This window comes from Lissotriton vulgaris, chromosome 8 (assembly GCF_964263255.1).
Source record: "Lissotriton vulgaris chromosome 8, aLisVul1.2, whole genome shotgun sequence".
NCBI classification, from domain to species: domain Eukaryota; kingdom Metazoa; phylum Chordata; class Amphibia; order Caudata; family Salamandridae; genus Lissotriton; species Lissotriton vulgaris.
Window position 1 is genome coordinate 820,698,910 of NC_141696.1, and position 22,552 is coordinate 820,721,461.

The 22,552-nt window shown below is 46.3% G+C and overlaps 1 protein-coding gene across 2 annotated transcripts in view; it reads left to right on the forward strand.

Moving 5' to 3' along the window:
- Positions 1 to 1,547: 1,547 nt before the first annotated feature.
- TBC1D8 (TBC1 domain family member 8) overlaps positions 1,548 to 22,552 on the forward strand; it is a 605,783-nt gene continuing 584,778 nt past the window's right edge. Inside the window, exon 1 of one of the 2 annotated variants that reach the window (XM_086934717.1) lies at positions 1,548 to 1,877. In XM_086934717.1, the coding sequence (XP_086790843.1) occupies positions 1,751 to 1,877 (127 nt within the window). In that variant the 5' untranslated portion in view covers positions 1,548 to 1,750. The remainder of the gene's footprint in view (positions 1,878 to 22,552) is intronic. The other variant, XM_086934716.1, reaches the window with a different exon arrangement.

Consider the following 22,552-nt stretch of genomic DNA (forward strand, 5'->3'; position numbering starts at 1 on the left):
CCTTCTGGCCCCCTCAGAGCCACAATCCTCTCTGGGGCAAACTCACGTCTAAGAATCCAGGCCAACAGGTGGCTTGACTTGTCGCCTTCACGATGAAGATTCTGCCTCTATTGTCCCAGTGAGTATTTGTCCAGGCGCTCCAGTACATCATGTACACACGTCCGTGCCAACCGTTCCATCTCTTGCCCCTGATCATCAGGATCCGATATGGTTTGGTGGCGCAGAAGATCTGCTTCCGCCATGTATTCTCTAAGCAACTGTTTCCGGACTCCGAATGTAAGGCCCATGCATTCGCCCCGTATGACCGCCTTTAGAGCCTCCCATTTGGTAGAGTAGAAAAGATCTCCCTCCCAGTTCAGGTCTAAGTAGACCATCTGCCCTACTTAGAGTGGGTTGCCAGATGGCTTTTTTTTATTTTGACTGTCATTCACTACCAGGTGTAGTCTGACTGTGAGGGACAGTAAAAAAGAAAAATTACACCCACAATATGGGAGAAAGCTTTCATGATGTGGGGGTCATTTGTTTATTTATATTTCAAAAACAAACTTATGTTTTGGGTATTTGGTTTTGAAAAATAAAAAACTTTGGAAAAGTTTGATGGCTGGCTGTCATGTTTGATGGAGCTATCTGTCAGTGTTTTTCTACATTGACAGGAACCGCTTTCATGGCAATTCCTGTCAATGTATTGAGAAGTCCACGGGTCTTATTCAAGGAGTACATGTATGGATGCCGATTTGCTAATATGAACAAGTTAAAGCATCTGAGAGAAATCAGGAAAAGAAAAGCCAACACGGACATAGCAGACCGAACTCAGGGCCCCGAGAGCCAATTACCAAGCCAAAAAGCATTTATTTGCGGGGAGAGGGTTGTCACACCCCAAACACCACCTATAACGTACCGTCGAATGGAGTGAGGGAATCCAGTAGACTGCAGGCAAACTTAAATGGATGTCAACTTGGTAAAAATATTTTTGCGTCTCTGAAGCTTATGAGCATATTTTCTACACAAAGTAATGTACTGTACCATGAGTCTTTGTAGCTCGAATTTTTTTTATGGTTTGTATGTCTTTTTGTAATTTAAATTTTACATGAGTTTAGGGGCGGAGGACTGGATAAGCCGTGAAAAGCCACCTCTAATTTCACTCGCCCAGATACCCCAAGCAGCAGTAGGTCATTCCGATGACTCAAGTTTCAGTCATTTGAAAACATAAGGTGTCTCATTCGGACACCGAGTCTTACTCGTGCACACATTTCATGTTTGAGCCTTTGACACCACGCTTCGCACGCTGTATCTGAAGTCTCACTGTTCGTAATTCTTGGGCAGTCGTGTAAGGGGCTCTCGCTTTTGAAGCCATAATATTAGTTTCAGGCCTTATCTCATATTTTCGAACCCCACCTACCGGGGGTATTATGTGTGGCGCCGTGGGAGTCCTGGCCGCATGTTTTGGGAGGCCCCGTCTCCTCACACACCTCAGTGTCGACGAGTCTGGCCCGCGCTCGGGAGGCGGAGAGCAGATCCATGTGCTGCGGGGAGGAGGCGCCAGAGGCCGCTGGAAAGAGGGGGGAGGATACGGAACTTCCTCCCTGGATGCCGGAACTGTGCTGCTCCGAAGCCGGGCTACGGCGGCTGCTGGAGGCGGCTAGTGCAGGGGGCACCTGCAGCGGGTGCCCATGCGGGGTTCGCCGTGGATGTGATAAAGCTGGGCTCCGGAACTGGGCAGCAGCCGCCGCACCTTCTCTACCCGTCAGAAATGTGGCTGAAACCCGAGGAGGTGGTGCTGAAGAGCGCCCTGAAGCTCTGGGTCACACACAAGTCCAACAACTACTTCATCCTTCAGCGGCGGCGAGGGCACGGGGACAGCGGGGGCCGCTTCACTGGTAGGTGCTGGTGCGCTACTAATTCCCTTCTCCGCCCCTTCCTTTGTCATACCTATGGAGTAGAATTGATATAGTGATTTATACCACACCTCCGTCACCAAGTGCACCTTGTCAACACTCTGCCTTCCAAGCCACTGCATATTTTTCCGTACTACTCCTGCGCCCCACATCAACCATGACGCCTTGTCCCCAAGCGATCCCAAACCTTTTTATCACCGCTTTTTTTCCCATTGTTAAACCAAACCTCTGCCACCTTTTAGGAGCTTTTTTCCACTAGCACGCAAGCTCGCGCCTCCTTCCCTGGTGTGCTCAACCACCTTCCACCTGTCTTACATTTCCTATGTTTCTACAATTGGATGTATTTACTTTAGGGCTTATATAACACGCTACATGCCATTTCAGCTGCCCTCAGAGGTTGGTTCATGGGAAACAGAGGGTCTGTACAAAGCGATGCTTATTATGGTCTGCTTGCCCAGTTTATTAAGTCCATACTTGTTGCTAGCGCCTTGTTGTATACATCTGTTCCACTTATTATGAATGCTTTGTCATTAAAGCGAGGTCTGTGGTGCAGACAATGTTATTCTGTAACAATATATTTGTTTTGTACTTGCATCCTTGGTTAGGACATTTCCAGATTGTTCCATTCATTTTTAGCCTATGGTTGCTACGACATTATCCTAGTAGTCGCTGAGTTTAATGCCTATGGTCGTACAATCAGCTATGCCATCTCTTGGAGGAACCCTATACCTGCTTTCCTCAAATCAGCATTGCAAAGTGTTTAACAAAAAAAACATCCTTGCGAAATCTGCACCGCAACGTTATGCCTGCTAACATTTTTTAAATTTGGCATCTTTCTATAGCGGCGCTGCACTAAAAAGGTATTGCTGTTCTTTACGCAGTGCAAAAACTGTTGTAATTAAGACATTTTAGGTATTGAAATAAGTAGAAGTCATTGGGTAAACTGGAGACTGTAGCATCCTGCTACAATAATTACAGACACAATTACTTATTCTTACTGGAGCTTTATTATCATGCTTCCAACCTGTCTCCTGTCCCTACCCTAACTGACTAGTTCCTTTTCCCAGCTCCTCCTGTTCCTGCTCCTCCTACGACTCCGCCCCCCAACCACTAGACTACCTCACACATCTCTACATCTCCCCCTTTCTTAACAAAGTGAGCTTAATGTCCTCAGTGTTCGCAGTTCTTCAATCCACCACACGGGTTGGCGGACGGTCTGTTCTTCAAGCCTCAATAGCGTCGAGTCAGTGGTGGGTTTGGCTTTGGTCACTCTTTCCGGTGTCTTGATCAGGACATTCTTGACCACAATGTGGGTGAGCGGTTCACTCTCACGGTCGGCAGTCCTCATATTTTCTTGTGGTGGTGTAGCAGTTGGTTCGGGTGCTCGGTCCCTTTCATGAGTGGACAATGTTCTGGTCCTTTTATGGGGACCTGCGCTTACCCTTGCCCCTTCTTGTCTTGTCCGGTCGAGGGCGACACTGTCGTTCACCTCTGGGTCATGCCCATCAGACAGTATGGTATTATCTGACGAGACTGTCTTGGTTCGGTTCGGTAACTCATGCACAACCTCGGATTGTCTGACGAACTCATTGTCTATCTGTGCATGGGCATGTTTTTCACTCATCCGATGATCCCTCTCTGCTGACATGTCCGGCTTTCTCTGCGGACTGGCTGTCAGGTCCCTTCCCGTCCGATGACTAAGGTCCACTGTCTCTGTTTTCCTTTTATAGGTCCTTTGAGTCAGCCTTTCGGACCCCTTCAGGGGTGACGGTGTCTGGTCCATGTCCGGATATGTTTGTGATTGACATGACAGATTGCCTTGTGGCGTGGCTGAGTAGTCAGAGACCTTAGTGTGTGTTACGTTACTCTTGACAGGAAGGGTGCCCTCTGGTCCTATGGCGCGGTCGGGTGGTTGACGCCGTGGCTGTTGTCGGGACCATGACGTGGTCGCCTCACGGGATCGTACAGCTGTGCTTTCTGGGTCAGAGAAGTCTCTTGTTGACCTCCAGGATCGGACGGACGCACTCTCTGAGTCAGAGGGGTTCCTGGACATGAACGTGCATTCTGGGTCAGAGAAGTCTTTTGTCGACCTCCAGGATCGGATGGATGTGCACTCAGTGTCAGAGAGATTCTTCTCCCCTCTCTTTCTCCAACTTTTCTCTGAAGCCGTCTTTGGTAGTGGATTTTTGAAGTCCGTAATCCATGGCGAATTGTATTTCCCCTTTGAGTTGTCGTTGAGATGTTTCTCCGTGTGCCTTTGTTGGAACGTCTTCAATGCTGTCCCATTTGGGAGGTTGTTTGATGATCCTGTGCTTGTTCCTTGTGCTTGATCCCAAGCGTTTGCCTCATTGCCTTCTTGTTTGGTTCGTTGCAATGGAGGATCAGTCCGTCTTGTGCGACCTGTTTCTCCTTCCCTCTTGTTGGATGCTCCAACACTTCTGATTTGAGTTGTGTGTGTTCTTCGGCCAGATGTTTCCTTGGACTCGTCTTCACTGCTTGTCGACTGATGTTCCTGCGCCGACTTCCGGTGTTGACCAGTGCGACCCCTTCTTCTCTGGTTATTCTTTCTCTCCCACTTGCTGTGCCGGATGCCCTCTTGTCCAGGGATGTGATCTGCACTTGATGCTCTTTCCCCATCAGAGCATTGTGTGTCATACCTTGAGTGACTCCTTGAGGAACTCCTGGGAGGTGAATGACTTCTTGGACCGGTCTTTTGGATGGTCGACTTTGAGTCATCTGATTCTGAGTAGTCCTTGTCACTTTCTTTGTCACTGTATCTTTCCCGTTGTCTTTTTGCTGGTCTTGCTGGTCTGCCTTCCCTCTCTCTCCTTTCAGTTTTGTTTGTTTTCTGAGTGCTATCTTTCCAGGTATCTTGATGATTTGCTCTCAGGTGCACGTCCTTGAATCTGTCTCTTGCTTTTATTTGCATTCCAATTTCGGCCTTCTTGATGATTTCCTTTAACGACCAATGCCCTTGCAGGATCTTGCGCTTGGTGTCAGGGTTTGTGCAACCTTCAACGATCCGAAGTCGGACCGCATCCTCATTTGTAAAAGTGTTGAAGTGGCAGCCTCGTACCAGATTTTGTAACCGAGTGATGAAGTTTGGCAACGGTTCGCCTGGTTCCTGCCGTGCTGTATTGAAAACTATGCGATTCTGATCCACATCTGTCTGTGCGTTGAGATGGGCACAGAGCTCCCTTTGGAGTCTTTTGTAGATATCTGTATCCTCTTTGGAAAATGTCCTGATTGGGCAGCGGCCCTCAGGACCCACCAGACGGAGGAGTAGTATCAGACATTTTCTCTCTCTTTGCTCACCATTGGCTTTTAAGAAATCTTCCAAAGCTTCGAGCCACCAGTGTCGTTTGAGATCCGAGATCCACTCATCAGTCTGCACCGCTGGGGGTGGTACTTCAGTGTCTGGAGTGACCTGCGGTGCTACGTCTCTTCCCGCCATGAGAGAGGGAGATTCTGGTGAACGAACTTGGATGGTTCTACTTTCTCCGGGGTCCTCTGTAGGACTGCCCTCCTCTGGGTCTTCTGCAGTTCTGCCCAGCAGCTCTTCTCTCTTCGGCGCTCTTTGGTTTGTGCTCAGTGTCGTCTTTATCGGTCTCTTGCATTTGCTTATGCTTGTTCCTTTGTGCTGTTGTCTTTGCTTGGTCCTTGTGTTTGCTTGTGCCTCTTCTGTCTTGGTTGCTAAGACTTGTTCATTGTTGTTCACGCGCCGTTATCCACGCTTATTTACTTGCCTTACCAATGCCTATTTCTTGGCATTTACCAGTGCTTGTTTATTTGCATATATCAATGTTTGTTTATTTGCATGCACCAATACTTGTTTGTTCCCTTTCGCCACTGCTTGTTGGTTCCTACTCGCCACAGTATGTCTGTTGGCTCTTGATAGTACTTGTGTGGTCTTCGCCAGTGCTTGTTTGGCCTTCGCCAGTGCTTGTTTGGCCTTCGCCAGTGCTTGTTTGGCCTTCGCCAATGCTTGTTTGGCCTTCGCCAATGCTTGTTTGGTCTTCGCCAGTGCTTGTTTGGTCTTCGCCAGTGCTTGTTTGGTCTTCGCCAGCCCTTGTTTGGTCTTTGCCAATGTTTGTTTGGTCTTCGCCGGTGCTTGTTTGGTCTTCGCCAATGCTCGTTTGGTCTTCGCCAATGCTTGTTTGATCTTCGCCAATGCTTGTTTGGTCTTCGCCACTGCTTGTTTGGTCTTTGTCACTTCTTGTTTGATCTTCGCCAATGCTTGTTTGGTCTTCGCCAATGCTTGTTTGTTCTTCGCCAATGCTTGTTTTGTTCTTCGCCAATGCTTGTTTCTGTTCTGTTCGCCAATGCTTGTTGTGAAACTCAGCTCGCCTGACCTCAAAATGGCCGCCTACAGTTTGCACAGGGAGGATGTCCCAAAAGTTGCCTGACTCAAAGATGGCCGCCGTGATCATCTACAGGCACTACTTTCTCTCTCTTCATTCGACCCCTTTTCTTCACACAGGACTCACCGGCCGTCGTTTTCAGGGTCAGCACACTCCGGATTTGGCTCCCTCTGGTCAAGGCCACAGTCAGGTGAGGATGGGGTGGGCTCCCGCCTTACTTTGCAGGGTCCTTCGGCGGGGCATGCCAAAACCCACGCATGCAGCGTGAGGTTTTCCGACGTCTGGATTCACTCGGACTCCAACTTTGCTGCGCTCAGCAGCGCTTGGCAGTGGACCTTCACGGGGGCAGTCCACACAGGATTCACTCCTTACCGGCCACAGCAGTCATCAGGTGCGACTGTGGTGGACTCCCAGGTCACTTTTGCAGTTCCCGCTCTCTCGCGCCGACGACCTGCCAAACCTCACGCATTAGGCGTGAGGTTTCCCCGATCTCCGACAGCGCCCGGGCTCAAATCGCAGCGCTCTTAGCAGCGCTTGCTGGCGGCACGTCGTGGACGCCGTCCACGGCTCTAGGGCACTTCTTCTTCCTTCCTGGGCACAGTACAGGGTCGGAGTGGGCTCCCGACTCCTGTTTCTTTCTGGCTGCTGGGTTACGCACACTCGGCGGGGCTCGCACTTTCAGCGCCACAGGGTTTCTTCGACCGAGCGGTTCAGCGCTCCCAGGTCGGGATTTCCTCGGGATTCCCTAGCTTCTTTGGGTCGCGGTTACTTGTTCTGGGCCACAATCATCAGGCCTCGGCTTTACTCGGCAGCGGAGCTCTTCCCTCGACGCTGCATGGGACAGGGTGTCTGTATGTGGTCTCGTGGGCTGCGGTCAGTGTCATCCCACCCTCGTCGCCAGTTGTAGCATCCTGCTACAATAATTACAGACACAATTACTTATTCTCACTGGAGCTTTATTATCATGCTTCCAACCTGTCTCCTGTCCCTACCCTAACTGACTAGTTCCTTTTCCCAGCTCCTCCTGTTCCTGCTCCTCCTACGACTCCGCCCCCCAACCACTAGACTACCTCACACATCTCTACAGAGACTATGTCCATTATTCGTTGTTGCACTCTAAATCCGAATTTAGACTCAAATTATGTTTGCTCGTAATTTTGTACTCCGAGTTTGTGCACAATTTTATCACTATAGGTTCTTTACCCCAACATAAATTCCTTCAGGTATAACCTGGATAATTTGCATAGGAAAAACGGGATGGTTATGTCGAAAACATATGAATTTTAAGTATGGCATGAATGCATCTGCACGTTAATCTAATTTTTGACCTTTGTAACCCTGAATTTGCTGGTAAAATTTCAAGGAGAAAAATGCAAGTTGCAGTAATAGTTTTTCCTAAGGGCAATTTTTATTGACAAGTCGTAAGCCCCATGGTGACTTAAGGTAAATAATTGGTTCTGGTGAAGATGGATGAGATGAATTTGCAGCTAGTGCCTCAAGGAGAGGATGTTCAGTTGGGTTATTGTGGAGGAAGAGAGTTCCAAAGGTTAGTTGCTGCACCACTAAAGGAATGTTCTCGCCTATTGATGTTTTGAATTTCGTATTTGGAGTTGCAAGGAGTCTTTCTTCCGACGCCCCTCTGTCTGTTAGAGGAAGTCTGCAATTTGGCCAGATAGGTGTGTTTTTCTTTTCCCAGAGAGCCTTCTTCATAAGGCAACAGATTTTAAGTTTAATCCTGGCCTACATTAGAAGACAGCCTCAATGCTGAGGCATTGTAGTCAATTTTTCTCTTGGCTAAGAAGCGTAAGGCTGTAGTGTGAAGAACAGCATGGATTGGGCTGAGAGAGCACTAGGGCTCACCAGCCAGAGTGCAATTTCCAGTGTCCAGGCAGAATATGATTATAGTATGTGCCATGGTTTTCTTTTGATTTGGTGTTGGAAGGTTTTCAATTTTCTTGAGCGAATGAGAGGAAAAGGTTGCCAAATTGGGCTACTTTGTTAATGTGACATGATAGTAGTAGTGTTGTTAGGGGTAAATTCCAAACTGTTGTATTGAAATGGAGAACGAAGAGGGGAACCAGTTTAGCTAGAAGTGCAGGGTAAACATGTATTTTTAAGCTTAGGTTTGAAGAGGATGAACTCTTTTTGGGGATTAAGTATGAGAATGTTGATAATAACTCACTGCTAGAGTTTCATGAGACAAGTCAAAGTCTGAGAATGTCCTTAATGGGTAATGTTTTTTGCTAAAGCTGAGTGTCATCAGTATTCTAGGAGATGGAGACTCGAGATCCCAAAGGAAGGAAGGAAGGAACGTAGTGGTTTAAGGTAAAGGTGAAATGCTATAATTGTTGATACAGAGCCTTGGGAGATGCCACATATAATTTGTGCACTGTTTCAGATGTCCTCCTCCCCAGCTGGGTGTGGTGAGATGACAACCATGAGAGGCAATTAAGATCTTGATTACATAATCCAGATCTATGTTACAGGAAACTTAGTGTCCTGTGGTGATTGACGTTGTTGAACGCTGCTGATACATTAAGTAAGGCGAGTAAGCATGGGTCAAACCCATATGGAAGGTATGCATGGCTTTAAGGGTGTCTCTTTATGCTGAAAACCGATCTCTCGATTAGTAGTTGATGGTTATCAATATACATAATTTGCTGTTTTGAGACTCTGTATTTAATGACTACATAGCTTGGGTTGGTTGGAAACACGTCTGAAATTAACCAACAAGTTGGGAACAAGGGTGGACTTTTTCACCGTAGGGGTAATCTAGCTCATTTTTACCTATCTAGCAACGACAACTCGGGCGAGTGTGCATTGATCAGACACCAGACATTTTTGAAGATGTGAAAACTTGACTTGATAGTAGTAGGAAGAAGGTCTTGTTACTATCTACTGGGTTTGAGTTTTTTTTTTTTTTAACTTGGGCTAGGTCGCCTGGGAAGGTGGGATTTTTTGGGTGGATTTTGTTCAGTTTTGGATCAATTGGGTGTTTTTGTCTGGTTTTGATTTTATCTGAAAGGAGAGAGAAGAAAGAGGAACTTGTTGCATTTGTTGATTGTTGGTGCCGGAAAGGGGCTATTGGCTTGCATGAATGTATTTAATTAGGCTGCTTGCGGTATATGCCTGTGCTCGCCATAATGTTGTGCTTACTCCAATAGCATGCTTGCCACACTATGCCTCGGAACCTTATTGCGTTACTCACCTCACCAGTGTACTTGGTCGCCTAGCAGAAACACACACTGCAACGTTTTCCCTGCCACATCGTGCCTATGTTCTCAATATCTCTGTCAGGGGTTTACAACCTTTTTAGTAGTAAGAGCCACTTATAATGACCACATCAGACAATATTACATTAATAACCACCATGTACCAGATTACTAACTGTTATCACCTCAGTGCATCAGGCATGGTTACCAGCTGTAATGTAAAAGAGGCTTTGTCTATTTCAGATGCCTCCACATGACAGCCATAGCCGCAATGCCCCGGTTACCAAGGTAATGATATTGGTAATAAGTCTCAGCGGTGCCACATGATTTATCGCTCGAATATCAGCTTTCAATATATTTTGGAAATTCAGACAATTTTTTCCAAACATTAGTTTAGGAGTTCTGAAAGTACATTTTCGTCTTAAATACACACACTCGATTTTGGTATGCATACTCCACAAAACAGAAGCTTCTAATTGAGCAAACTGAGCTGCACACAGGAGAGCTACTTAAAAGTAGCTGGAGAGCTGCCAGTAACTCATGAGCTACTCATTGGAGAAGCCTGCTCTATACTTTTAGTCCCTGTTGTTATCGTCAAGCCTGTTCTGATGGCTCAATGAACTAACGCGCCCCTGCAGGAGCCTGTTTTCAACCTCATGGTCACAGGTTCAAATCCCTGCGAGTCCACTCAATCCAATGGAGGTCGATAAAATGAGTACCATTGAGTTGGGTAACAATAAACATCTGTTGTTCAGCGCCAAAATGCCTACCAGTGAACCTGCGTTACAAATACAAGTTATGTTTTATTTTTTTATTTTAGAGTTTTATATAGTGCAAACCAGAACGAGAAATCTGATATCAGAGCGCTCTACATGAGCACCAGTTTTGTTACAGATGGACACATTCATTTTTAGGTCTCGCCTAGCGTTGCAGAGAATGCGCTGGTCGCTTTGTGAGGGTTGCTATATTAGAGTATTTTTTTAGAAGGGGTGTGGAATCCCTGCCCATATTTTTCATTGGCAGGCGTCCTCGTCCATAGTAAACGCTGGAATCCAATTGCTAATGAGGCTTCTTAGTCCCTCCTTGTTACCGCCCTGTCTCCTTCTGGGACCACCCATCAGGACTGGATCTTTTACTTGCGGCGTTATACGGTCTCCTTCAATGAATTGATGAGCACTTTTATTTATTGCAGTGTGGTCGCTTTCACTTTAGCGGCTGCGCTTGTTTTTAATTGCATTTAATGTGTCTGACCGTATGAGTGTTACTTGTTTGAAAGTCTAGCGCTGAAGGGAAGTTAACTGTGAAAAAGGCTAATTTGAATGATGGCTGTAACTCATTAAGGGATTGCTTCTCTAGCAAAAAGACACTGTAATCTGAGCACATCGTGTCACCGAGCAACAGCAAATAAAGTTTACCCACAGGTAAAGCGCAGCTAGAATACATGTATGCAAAAGAGAAGTAGAATACACGCATGCAATAGAAAAACTTGAAACTTAAGCTACCCTTTCAGAAGCACATACGTGGAACCGAGTCCTTAAAGACACCAGGATGTGTTTATTGAACATTTTTTTTTATTGATGTGCGTGTTTCCATATGTTTTTCCAGTTTCCTATCACGCTTGCAGTTCCTGATCTCCTTTTCCTAAGAATTTCCCGTTTCACAGATTCGAAGGAGGATTTTGATTGTTCACATGTCTTTTAGAGAGACAAGGAATGTCCCCCGTATGCAGGGAGATCATATCTGGGACACTATGATAGCAACGAAATACAAGGGTTATTGCTTATTTAGGCACAACGACAAAAATATCTGCGTACGCCATTAAATGAGGCTCTATCGAAGCAGCAGAGTATGTCATTATGCAGAATGGTTGTAGTGATCAATCGATATATAAACCAGGGAAACGGGATTAAAATATGTTGTTTGTTGAGATTCTTTTGTGGGAACTTATTTAGGGCGTAGGAATGCTTCCGGGAGTTATTCGGTCACCCAGGTGCTGGGGGGAGGCTGTGTGAAGTGCTTGTCGAGTGTGGACGGGGGTGGTCACCGCTCGCCCCATTTGTTTAGTTTCTTCTGTGTATTGTTGGCGAAGGGGGGTCAGAGCAAGTTGACGAGGGGCGCTTTAATCGACTGTCCGAATCGACGTAGGGGAATTTGGGCAACCTGACGTCTCTTATATTTGCTGATGGCGCACACGAAGGACGGTGGTGGGCAGGGGTGAAAATCTCCGGTTTTATTCTATTTTTCAGACGGATGCCGACATGAGCAAGCATTGGAAATGCAATAGGTCTCGCAGTTACGAACGTTTGAGCTATTGGCATTGTAAATGGCTATGCCTTTTAGTTTTGGTTTTTAAAACCTAAATAAAAGACATTGTCATTTACAAAGGCAATAGCTTACACCTGCGTAAATGCAATACCTATTGCATTGCAAATGCTTGTTTTGTTAGGCACAAGGAGATTAGGTGATTTGCCCAGAATCACAGGATGTTGAGCGTCGTTGCTGAGACTGGAACCTGGTTCCCCAGCTTCAAAGTTGACCGCTCTAGCAGTAAGGCTACTTTGTCTCCCCAATGTTGTACTGTCTGCCATATTGCTATCCTGCACCCCAGCACTTTTTTTCTCATACTGTCTGCCAAGTTTTGCCTAGCTCTATGCCAGTTTTTGCCATGCTGTTCACCATGCTATATACCAAACTTTCTTCCACGCTATTGATGTGCTTTGGAAGCTTTGCTCTTCAAGGCTTTAAAGATATTTTAGTTCTGCCTTTTAGGGTGTGCTTTCCCAGAATTCTCTGTGTGCCAGCACCAGAAAACTTTATTTAGTAACATTACAAACATAATATAAACATCTGCCTCATTATCAGCATACTCGCTGCCATGTTCTCCCACAATTCTCTGCCATGTTATCTCTTTGCTTATAACTAGTTTACATCTAGCCACATTTTCGCCTGCTTATCACATAGAAGATGCTCTTTGTACTACATTATCCCTGCCACATTAGCCCCATCGACAGCACCAGATTATATCCCTGTGCTCACTGGCATATATACCTCCTGCTCCCTCCCAGATGATTCCCATGCCCCCTGGAAAGTAATGCCCATGCTCTGTGGTGTTCCTGTGTACTTGCTCATTTTGCATTATGCTGCCTGCAGTTGTACACCTGTGCTGTTCGCCAAATTGCTCAGATGCTCACTGACGCATACTACCTGTGCTTGCCTCTTCTAATGCTTGTCTCTGTGCTTAAATTGTTATAATGCGGGTCCTCTAGGCACTTTTTCTGTTTTTTGCCGGATGCTTTAAGCACCCATTTATAAGTATTAAAGTAAATGTAGTCCAGGGAAAGAGTGAACGTGGCACTTGGCGCCATCTAGTGTAATGGCCAATCAAGCTTTCTAATGATAAAAGACAGGGCAAGGAAATGTTCCCCCTTCCCCTGTGGGGACTCTTTTTCACCTTGTACTGTGCTCTTAATTACACTGTCCCTGCGATTTGTTACAAGTTATCATTTTATTCCCTTATTTCATGCTTGTCCTCAATGTAACAATTCAATCAAGCATCCAGGAATGTTTTCTAGTGAGCTCGTGCACAACCATTTCTCAACACGTTAGCCACGTAGGTCTCTGTAGCATCTTAAGCCTGTGCCCTTGCAATGCATCGTTTCCATGCTTGACACAAGATGTATGCTCTGGTGTTGTCCTGATAGATTGCGGCTGCCTGCCTGCCTGCCTTAATAACCCATGGGTGACAGCTGGCCATTTGCCTGTTAATGCTCTTTGCAGGCCTGGGCTGTTTATGTACCTGCAGAGCTCTCTCTCTCTCTCTCTCTCTTTCTCTCTTCTCTCTCTCTCTCTCTCTCTCTCTCTCTCTCTCTCTCTCTCTCTCTCTCTCTCTCTCTCTCTCTCTCTCTCTCGCTCTCTCTCTCTCTCTCTCTCTCTCTCTTTCTCTCTTTCTCTCTTTCTCTCTCTTTCCTTTCAGTGGTCGTGCAGACTATGCAACAGGGCTAGTAATCTCTGCACCAGGAGACATGCAGTCAAACCACAGGCATGCCACTGTGTAAAGCAAATTTATTAACGCCTAGTGGTGGGGATTGAGCACGAGGTCACCCCAAATGCTATAAAATCCCAAACTCTTGAGTATCTGGGCCTCAATAACCATGCAAGCTCTCCGTTGTTTAACGGTTCTAGTGATGCCGACTGTACCTTAAATTTCACAGATTGGAGCTTCCACTAGATTGAGCGTCTGAGGTGCATGGAATGGAAGAAACACCCCAGCAGTTCATAAAGTGGGTTCCTTTTAATCCCAAGCCCCTGTATCCCTTCATCAGCTTCCTCCTTTTCCTAAGGAAGTTAGGTCTATTTCTACTAATGGCTCCTAATGTTGTCCCTGCGTATAACAACGCAGTTCATATTCCACCCTAGAGAACTTCATGCTGTCTACAGCTTACCCTGATGGGTCAGAGGAAAGTATTGGTAAACCATGTGTAAGCCTGTGAAAGAGTTTTACGTTTGTTCTGTAGCTAAAATGAAAACCATCTCAGAACGTTTCCAGCATGGTGCCTTATACGGCTTCAAAATTGTGCAGAGTTAAAAATTAGTGGCAGTGATGTGCTCAGTTCAATGAATGGCCAACATGTTTCTCTGCTTCCATGTACTTTACAGCTTTATTAGGCCTGTTAAAAACTGACATTTTCCTTATAAGTGCATGCTAGAGGTCAGGACGTGGTTACTCATAGACTGAAACAACAACATATATTATTATTATTATTACAGCTACCCGGAGGTTTCCCGGTGCCCTCGGACCAACGCAGAAAAAGAGAGAAAACATTATTGGTTAAAAAAACACGTTTTAAGACCTTTTTGCGAAAGTTCTTATAGATGGTTTCATGCCGAAGTGGCGTGGTGAGTGAATTCCATAGTGAGGGGGCCAGATAATAAAAGGACCGGCCACCCATACGTGACCGTCTGATCCTAGGCACTAGAAATTTGGCCTGAGTGGAGGATCGGAGAAGACGTGTTGGAAAGTAGGGATGGACTAAAGCACTCTGATACTGTGGTGCCTTGCCCAGTTTATTTTTATGCATATATAACCGGGCCTTAAATTTAATGCGGTTCTCCATCCTAAGCCAGTGGAGGTCACAGAGGGAACCTGAGATGGAGTCCTTTCTAGGTACCTGGCAAAGCAGTCTTGCCGCTGAGTTCTGTACTACCTGCAGTTTTCGTACCACCTCCTTGTTGGCTCCTAAATACAGGACGTTGCCATAGTCCAGCCTAGAAGTAATCAGGGCTTGGACCACAGTTCTTTGTGTGGGACTAGGCAACATCCAGATTTTTTTTTTTTAACATATCATGGATGAACCCACCTGTGGAACTTCACCGTCGAGCCATCACCTAGTGCGAGGGTCAGAGTATTGTAAAAGGAACCATTGTAACAAAGACCGGCCGTTCTCCTCACCCTGACACAGGGACTTCTTTTACTACGATGTGGGGTTCCACGAGTCCCTATGAAGTACTCTTCATTCAGGCTTGGGGAGGAGTTGGGTGCTAATGGAGATGAGCTTCACTGTGATTAAAGTTAAAGAGGGGCCATGGATCACCCCATGGTGTATGGGACGAGCAAGATAGTTCAAAGATTAATGGAGATTACCAGAAGGTTATAAAAACAGATGAGTCTTTCTGAATGCGGCATCCTAGTGTGGGGTAGTGTGACATATTAATAGTGGAACGCTCAACTTAACATGATTTACACACAATATATTTTTTAACCTTCTCTTGAGGGTTCATTATTATTCGCTTAGTTGAAAGCCTCACAGCCGTAGAAGAGCACCTTACTTTGAAACATGGTGGCGCATGCTCAACTTTATATCAACACCTAGTGATGGGCAGCATCTACATACATGGTATTCTTGATTGCAAGTAATATCTAAAAACTCTTTTGAACGGTGGTACTCAAACAGTGGTTATTTGCAGTAAATACCATTCACATTTTTTTGAGGCACTGCGTAAGGTTTTGAAAAAGAGATAAAGGTTATTTACAGGAAAATGCTACAAGCAAATACATGTAATACTTTTTGTTTTCCTTATTTAAGAAAGAGCGAACTCATATTTCAAAGTTTGCTCTTTCTTACCCAGTGAACAGTAAACATAAATGTGATTATTTTTGTCCAATGCAGATTCTTGTTTCAGACTTAAATTAATGCGAGGCTTGGATTATATGGCAAGATTGACTGATTTGGTCCTACACTATGTGTTGTAGTGGCTTGTGGGTACTTTGCTCAGTAGGTTGTGCTTCAACAGTACCAGGAGAGATCTCTGCATAGGGCTGGTGCAAGTAATTTCTGCGCCCAAACATAAGTGACATTTAGCCATTTAACCTAACAGTTGCAGGTTAAATTGTGGGGAGACCTTCATACTTCAGAGGTTTGTAAATAAAGCATTGTTGAGTTGGGTAAGAGTCAAATCCTTTGAGGTAAATCTGCTTGTGATGTATGCTGTATAATTAGAACATTTGAATGTTTAGAGCTCCATTGAAGACAGTGGAGTAGCTCTGCGTTTATAATGGCTGGTATAAGCCCAGAGCTCCAACATTTCAATCTTTGTCTTCTTGTTTCTCCATTTTTTATTTAGAACAGTCTGCCTTTAGTGGGTGGAATGTTCTAATATCCTAATAGCCCTTGTGCCTCAGGCTATAATGATTGTTAAAGGCCCTCTCCTTCGTTCTAGACCCTTGCCTTCGGCTCCGACCTATTACTCTGCTCAGGGCCCTTAACAAACATTTACAATGCAATGGTTTTGCCTTTGTTAAAGTTAGAGCTATTGGCATTGCTCTTGACATTATTTTTATTTATGTTTTTTTAACATAAATAAATGGCATTGTCATTTACAATGCCAATAGCTTAATCTCTCGCAAATGCCACACACAAACACCCACACAGAGCCCTCCACACACACACCCACACAGAGCCCCCCACACACACAGCCACACAGAGCCCCCCCAGACACACTGCGAGCCCCCCCAGACACACTGCGAGCCCCCCCAGACACACTGCGAGCCCCCCCCCACACACTGCAAGCCCCCCCACACACTGCGAGCCCCCCCCACACACTGCGAGCCCCCCCCTCACACTGCGAGCCCCCCCACACACTGCGAGCCCCCCCCACACTGCGAGCCCCCCCACACACTGCGAGCCCCCCCCCCCGCACACTGCGAGCCCCCCCCCCCCCACACAGGAATGACTGGAGAAGGCCAGGCGGTGCGGCAAGTAAGGATGGTGGGGAGGGGCTTTTCTGCGTGGCCAGAGTCCAGTGGCAGTACATTTCTGGTCATGGGCCATTGAGCACAGCTCCCAGGGATCCAGCGACCGGACAGTCTCCACTGTGTAGGTAGGCAACAAGGCGCAGAGCAGGCACCAGGAAGGGCAGTGGGAAATAGCCAGTGCCCGCTTTGTCTGAGCAGGCCGCCTAGGAGCAAGATAGCAACGCAGCCCACGGCCAGCAGAGCAGGTAGGCCCCAGCAGAGCTGTAGGGGCCTCCCCCTAGACTACAGGGTTTTAATGATTTTTGCAGAAAGCACGTCCCAGAGTTCAGCAATTTTAACAGAAAGAAATACCACCTAAATATTTTTTTCTGATGTGATCCTAGTGATTGTGAAACCAGTCTGTATCACTGTGGGATCTCCTGCTACAGACATATGAGCTTTACTTGTAGGAGCCTGGGCTCATGATGATTGCCTTATGTGCAATGCATACCACTTACACTACCTTATTATAATTGATTCCAGTGGATATGTGATTAATAAAAAGAAATGGTGTGTATTTCAGACTATTTAGTATGGGCTTTTGACGTCAGTCGAACATGTTACATCTCCTTTGCCATTGGATCCTCAAGTGCAGCAGTCAAGAAGCAGCGCTTCTGCTACCCAGTATATCGATATTTCATGTGTAGCGCGGCCTTCACGTGTTGACGTTAATCGAATAATTGAGCTTTGTGATAACCGGGATGGATGCTGAAAGATGAAACGTGTTTATCTGCTAGCGTGACACCCAGCAAATGTTTAACATCGCCAACTATCAAAGGAAAGTGTTCACTTTGAAACTGTAGTGCTAAGCAAGCAGTTGGTTTCATGCTGCTGATCCACTCGAGGGGGGCGACATTGGGCGGGAACCCCCTGCAGCCCCATTTTGTGCGTGTGTAAAGTGATCGACGCGGGCCGCGCTTCCAAAGCACGCCGTCCTTACCGAGAAGTGGACAAGCGCGTATGCCGTCATGTCTAGCTCCCGGTGTGCCAGTCAAGTCATCAGTCGCACTCCGTTAAGGGCTGTGCGACGCTTATGCGCATCTCAGTCCGATTTTTGCGAGCAAGGGTGTCTACTTGGCCCCACAGTGAAAAGGCTGAAGTTTGGCATTTACAAGTTCTTACCCCTGCGCTGTGCAAATCTCTCAAGCTGCACGACTTCTGAAGAGCGGGGTCAATGTGATTTACATCAGTATTTTTGATTTTTATTTCTGTTTACAAACATAATACCAGTGGGTGTGCCCAACATTATGATTTTCCCTGACAGCCCCTCATCGTACCCACGGTTTGATTTCCCCATCCTCCATTCACTTCGTATACAAACGGCGGCCTTCCTCCACCTCCCCTCTCTCTGCCCCTCCTCAGCCCCCTGCCTGCTGCACCCCGTCCCCAACTGAGGCCCCGGCTGGAGGGGCACAAAGGCCGGAACAGGCCGCAGCCGGGGCCTCGAGTAGGCCACTCTGCCGCTTCCCCGCCTCCCTCCCGGGGTGCCGTTCTTACCTGCTGGACGGGGGTGTTGGGCCCCGGAAACCTGCTGGAGCCGTTTCGGTAGGGTGAGGGTGCCAGGAGCCGGAGCCGGGTCCGGGTGGAGTGCGGCCGCCGCGCTGTGCGTGTGTCCGGGCTCCGGGGGCGGGGAAGGAGTGGGGAGGAGCCGTAGGAGGAGTGAAAGGCGGGCACCCCCCGACAGAGCCACCCCCAGCCGCGCCACCCACCAGGGAGTACGTTTTCATACAGGGTGGAAGCAGGGGGCGGGAGGGGGCGGGAAAGGGTAGAATCGGCAGGGGGCGGGAGGGGGCGGGTAGGGGTAGAATCAGCTGCGTGGAGGAGGGGCGGCGGCGGAATTCGGAGGAGGGGAGTGAGTGGGTGTAAAGAGGAGTGGAGGGGAGGGATAATTATTCCTGTCCAAGCCTGAGGGAAGAAACCGAGAAGGTCAGAAAGGCGGGTGCCGGCTCAATGCCGGAACAGATTCGGGGGCGTTCCCGGCTTTTGGCTGACGTCGCGTGACGTCGCCAAAAGCCAAAAAATCTCGGGAACGCCCCCGAATCTGGTCCGGCATTGACTGACAGGCCCATCGTCCAATGGCTAGGCTCCATTTACGGAGCTAGCCAATAAATGACGGGGGCCGTTCCAAACCACACTACAGTACTCATTAGGTTTTCGCCTGCGCAGCTTTCGCCAGGCAAAACCTAAAAACCGGTATAGCCCTCAGCAGAGGGCTATTGTATAGGCCGGGATTATAGTGAAATTGTATAAGAAAGTAGCAGCACCAAAGCAGAAACCCATTGGGTCCCTGACCGGGATATTCACAGATCTATACTTGGGAAAGAGTATGATGCCCCTGTAGGTTCTGCCCAGGGAAGACCCAGAATGGAAGTGGACCGATAGTTGGCAAGGGTTGTGTCCTGTGGGGGGAGGAGGAAAACAGAGAATGAGTCTTCCTTCCATCACACAGCTTCTACACTGCTAACTACCTATGGACTGTGAGAAGAAGTAGCATGATGACCCCAGTGTCCTTTCCTGCAATTTATTGGTTTTTGGAGAAATGATTGGGCCTATAAATATTTTTGTTGTTGTTATCGGTCTGTTAGATTTTTTTGTTTTGAATACACAGTAGGGTTCTGAAGTTTCCTGATCTCAACAGTATTCGAAGAGGTGTTTTGTTGGAGCAGTGGATAGGGCCCCACTGTGTGCTGGGAGAAGGCCTTCTTTACCTGGTTGGGCTAGATCCTAGATCTTTTCAAACTAACCAATGACTGGATACAGCTGGTTCTTCTCCCTCTCCGACCCTGGTAATGAAAGCAAAAGGGTGTCAGGACAGAGGCAGAGACCCGACAGTGAATGTAACTGGCGCCAGGCGCTGCCAGCTGTTCTGCCATCTTTACGTCTGTTAATTACTGTGCCCGGGACACACACTAGTTCTGTTAGGATAAGTATCTACGGTCTGTTTCAATAATATTTTTTTTGCGAGGCTGCGTGCTCTGTCAGTGATATTTACAAGCAGGTGGTCCGCTCTCGCGACTTTCCATTGAAACAAGATGATACGTGCCAACCTTTTTTCTCATTTCTAATGGACTTTGACTTTACCATATTTCGAAAATAGAAACAAAATGTTTGCCTGGAATACTGCAGGGTGTGTTAGAAAGAAAGTTCGTATTTTGAGACCAGGTTTAACATATTTCTAAGGAAGCCATCTCGGTTGTCTGTGGAAGCAAAAAAGCCTTGGTGCTTTCCTAGTCTCACCACTTCTCTTGCGGGATGCGGTTTCTCATTTTGGAAATCAGCCCAGAAATAAGATCAGCAGACCCCGCTGCTGCTGATCCCATTGGAATACCACAAGTGCTATCGTAATAAGAGACATTACGTCGATCTGCTGGGGACCATTCAATTTCATGAACTGTTGAAAGGGATAAAAGGCCCTTTGGTCCAAAATGTTTGTCAATAAATATTACATACCCAAGTTTTTACCTTTAACTGTTACACCACGTAAAATGCTTATTTAATAGAAGATTTGTCATTCTTGTTATAATGGTTACCCCAGTCCATGGTTTTATTTATACTCCCACCCCCCCCGCACTGATCAGCGTAACATGTTTATTTTGAAGTGTTTTAACTTTGAGGAGGAAGGAAGACAACACATGCATGTCCCAGAGATATATGGGTAGCTATGATTTGCCTCGTAGAATTTGGGACAACCAAGCAGAATACATCTAAAACACTCAAAAATACCACAAAACATTTCCAGTGCTCTTCTTTTCAATGATATTCATGCATGTGTGGACTTTTTTTTGGTTGTACAGATGCCTATTTTTTCGCTTTTGAATTTTGCGTGGAAAATCCTGACCACCATTGATTTTTGTAATGCAAATGAAACTTGGCTAAAATAAGATCTAAAAAAATGATAGTGCTAGCCACATTCAATTATTAGTATTTTGTTTTTACGTCTTCTAAATTAAGTGATTTGTTAGATTTGGCCAACTGTTATTGAATAACTGGTTTTGCTTTAGTGTGGGTGGTTTTATTTTTTTAAATTTACTTTGCAGCTCTCTTCCTTTTGTTGTTTTTAGTTCTGACCAAAACACAAATTTTGCTTTTTCTTGGCCTCATGTTTATCAGAAACGTTCCTAATAAAAATACATGCACCTACAAATAAGCACTGGGGCTTTTGGTCAGTGCTATATATAAGTACTAGCAGCCCGTCCCGACGTTGTCTGGGGATGAAATGTTATGTGTGTAATTTTTGTAATGTTAAATTGTAATTGTATTGTAAAATTTCATGGTATACTGTCTTTCATGTTAAGGTGTGTAGGGTGAGAGTGCACTGCGTGATCCCGTGCTTGCGAGGGCTGTTTTGAGGCCCCGTCTGAGCCCCGGAGTGAAAGTCAATTGTGAAGTGTCTTTTATCGCTTTGTACGCTGCCTGGCTTTAGTGCCTGCTGGAGCCGTTGTAGCGTCAATGTCGCGGTGAATGAATGTGTCGCTTGTGCGCCTCTTTATTATTTTTCTTCATGCAGCCACTTGTGAGAAATGTAACGTAAGTAAATGAGTGAATGTTAATTTACTTACTGAAAAATAGTCTGTTGTATGTCAAGGATCTGTGAATGCAGCGCAGCTTGTTGTTTGTCTATGTACGTGTGAGAAGTGATTCGAACGTCGGTGTCGAAAGCCGCGCCCCTTATTTTTTGTAATTGTAGTGCAGCCCCCTGTGACTACGGTGACGCCCACTAAGTTATTGGCGCACTATATATCAGTAATGTCACATCAAGAGAAGGACAAGTTGTAGCGTGAATGTGCGCGCACATTGCTTGCGCAAGCTGTGCCCATTTTTATTTTAATTATGGTTTATCCCTGTGTGACAACGGTAACGCTTATGCCCACAAAGGTTGGTTCGCAGTATATATGATTAATGGTGAATGGGCCGCACCTTGGTGTTTGTATACGGATGTGTGAGAAGTGATCCAACGCCAAGGTGGATCGTGAATGGAACGGCGCGGTTCTGAATGACGCAGCCATTTTTCATTTAATTTGTGGCACGCCCCTCTGACAACGCTGTTGTGCCACGCCCCTCTGAGAACGGTGCCCGCCCCCAAAGTAATAATGTGTGTACTTTGACACGTCCAAGCCCAAGTGGAGTTTGCCACGCCCACGCCCACAAGGGACTACTTTACCCCTAAGGTTCTTTGACTTTTTTAATGTATATGGTGGCCAGCTGTATAGCCTATGTCCATCTGCCGCAACTCCCCTTTACAATGCTGTATTGGGTGTTGTGATTGGTGCTGTACTTCTTGAGTTTACCCGCCTCAAAGGTTTCAGTTCTCTCTTTACAATAGTAGTATAGAGTATAGATATAGGTATAGATGTGGTATTTACACAATGCATATATACCCAAAAGGCAGCAGGTTATCTACAGGGTCCAGAGCAAAGACACAATCGGCATGTGACTGGAATGGTAGCTGGTTTCTAAAAGTGAAAAGGGACTGTTACGGCTTTATAATTTAGTATTCTTTATAAAGGTATGTTTTAAGCTCTTTCCTAAATTACAGTAGGGTTGAGACAGTCTTGGGGAACACAAGGGTGTTCTTCCAGATCCGGGGAGAATTTCTCTTCATCTATTGGTTGTTCTACCCACTAAAGCATGGGCATAGTCTCATTCAGTTTCATCCATTTTCTCTATTCCCCGGCTTTTAACATTTTGCTTTTCCACATACACGTAAAAAAGAATCCACTCCAGCGATAGGGTTGGTGGTTCACACTTGTTTTTAGTTCTGCTTTTAATTCATGTTTTTTGTTATTTATTTTT